The following is a 2522-nucleotide window of genomic DNA, read 5'->3' as shown; positions in this document are numbered from 1 at the left end:
TCTCTCTCTCTTTCTCTCGCTCTCTATCTATCTAACTATTGTTACAAGGCCAAGAACCTTGGTATCTCTTTTGATTCAGACATGTCCATGTACAACCAAGTGAATCCTGTCACTTGATCTTGTATTTACCTTGATCTCAGAAGAATTAGTAAGATGAGGCACTTTATTTCAACTGATACATTGTGTATTGCATGAATGCTCTGTCTCTCTCTTATCTTGTCAAAACTTGACTATTGCAATTCTGTTCTGTCAGGTATTTCATGGGAGAGTGAGGAAATTGCAAGTGGTCCAAAATAAGACTGTGAGACTAGTATTGAAGAAAAAGAAGAAAGATGCTGCATCGAAAATGTTAAAAGCTCCACTCTGTCTTCCAATTGAAAAAGAATCCAATATATATATATAAAGTTTCTATCATCTGTTATAGATGTCTAAATAACTGTGCTCCATTATATCTGATTGATCTTTTAACGCCACATTTTGCATCCCGTCAGTTACGGTCATTCACAGACGCAATGAAATTTAGAGCCCCTAGAATGAAATTAAAAATTTTTGGTGAAAGAAGTTTTTCATTGTTTTGGCCCTTAAATTTGGAACTCCTTGCACTAGATCCTCAGAGAAATGACAAGTCCGAGTGCATTTTTAAAGCGATGAAAAAACTCATTTGTTTAAGTCTTTGTTGTGGTGTGTACTGATATGTCTTGCTTTCACTGCTATCCTTATGGTATTTAAGCCGAATTAATGATTAATGTATGGTTGAGAAAGGTCTTCCTTAAATTATGTGGTTGAACTGGTTTTCTCGTTAATGTGATTTGGGTTTTTTTCCTGTGTGAATGAAATTTTACACTCAGTGAGCATGTTGGCAATGTAAAGCACTCAGAGCTTACTCGTATGGGATAGAGAGCTATATATATTGTAAATACAATGTTATAATACTGTTATTATTTTTGTTATTATTATTATAATTATTGTTATTATTATCTTTATTTATCATTAATGTCTGACTCTCTGTCTTTGTCTCTACTTTTTTTATGTCATTGTCTCTGTCCACCACCTCTTCTCCTCCCTCCCCTCTCCTCCACCTCCCCTCTCCTCACTCTCCTTCCTTCCTTTTCCCTGCCACCACCCCTTCCTCCCTCCCCACCTCCTCACCTACCTCCCTCCACCTCCTCCTCACCCTCCACCTCCTCACCTCCCTCCCTCCACCACTTCCCCACCCTCACCTCCCTCCCTCCACCACTTCCCCACCCTCCACCTCCTCATCTACCTACCTCCACCTCCTCCTCATCTCCCTTTCCCACTTCCTCCTCACCTCCCTCTCCCACCTCCTCCTTGCCTTATCTCCCATCACCTCCCAGGGCGGTGCTACTGACTGAAGTGTCTTTTTGCCATATTCCTAACTATGCTCTTGTGCACAGTAGAATTGTAATTGTAAATGGGCTGATTCATCAATGTCACTCTCATAACTGCCTGAACTGCTGCTTTTTCTTTCCTAATCCTTGCTGTCGTCAATTTTCCTCTACTTCTTTTGTATGTTTGTCACTCTCTTGTGACCCGCTATTTCCGGGGTGCCTTGACAGTCGAAGCAGACTTTGTGCTGTTGAAGCTAGAGAGGTGAGCAGAGTAAGCCTGAATCCCCTGTAAGGACTTCTTTTTTTATATCCTTCCCATGGCGCTCATGTCATATAACCATATGCAGTTGCGAGCGCCGTAAAACCTCTACTACTACTAGTGAGAGGTTGGCAGGTGCTCTGGTGTGGTTTGTTTCTTCTTTCCTGTCAAACATCTATCGTCCTTATCTCCCCTCCTTTTTTTATGTTTGTTATTCTCTTGTAACACCTCTAATCTTCTATCGCTCATATGACCTTATGCAGTTGCGAGCACCGTAAAACCTCTTCTAAAACAAACAAACAAACTTCTACTAAAACAAACATAACCTCCCTCCCTCCCTCTCTCCCTCCCCCACTAGGTGATCGCCCGGCGTCTGAACGAAGAGCTTCCCTTCATGGCCACGGAGAACGTCATCATGGCCATGGTGAAGGCTGGAGGAAACCGACAAGTGAGTAGCTCTCTTACACGACCTATTTGTGCTGCAAGTGCCATAAAACTCCTCTTACTAAAGCTAAAGAACACCTCAAATCTTTGGCGTTTATTATATATATATGGCCTTCTATTTGTATTGCAAGTGCTGTAAAAGTAAAACTCCTCTTACTAAAGAACGCCTCTAATCTTGGGCTCTTATATATATCTTATTGTGTTGCAAGTGCAATAAAATAGAAGGTCACATTTATGATATATATATATACAGACACATAAATGTGACCTTCTATTTTTGTGCTGCGAGTGCCGCTATTGTCCTAACCTCTCCTGTTTCTTTTCTTTGCACATTACTCTCTAGTGGCGCCCCTAATCTTTGGCTCTTATAGGAATTATTTTGGTTGCAAGTGCCGTAATTTTCAGCTCTTATGATATGATAATATGACCTATTTGTGCTGAAAGTGCTGCTATCTTCCTTTTCTTTATAG

At 40.9% G+C, this 2522-nt stretch overlaps 1 protein-coding gene across 1 annotated transcript in view; it reads left to right on the top strand.

Annotated features, from left to right (window-relative positions):
* LOC101859489 (adenylosuccinate lyase) overlaps window positions 1-2522 on the top strand; it is a gene marked incomplete in the record, with an annotated part of 36469 nt that overhangs the window by 30911 nt on the left and 3036 nt on the right. Inside the window, 1 exon segment of the mRNA XM_013083694.2 lies at window positions 1967-2056. Within this exon segment, the coding sequence (XP_012939148.1) occupies window positions 1967-2056 (90 nt within the window).

The sequence above is a fragment of the Aplysia californica genome, unplaced genomic scaffold, assembly GCF_000002075.1.
Source record: "Aplysia californica isolate F4 #8 unplaced genomic scaffold, AplCal3.0 scaffold00249, whole genome shotgun sequence".
Taxonomy (NCBI): domain Eukaryota; kingdom Metazoa; phylum Mollusca; class Gastropoda; order Aplysiida; family Aplysiidae; genus Aplysia; species Aplysia californica.
Note: the sequence above shows the minus strand (reverse complement) of the source record. Positions and strands in the feature narration are given on the sequence as shown.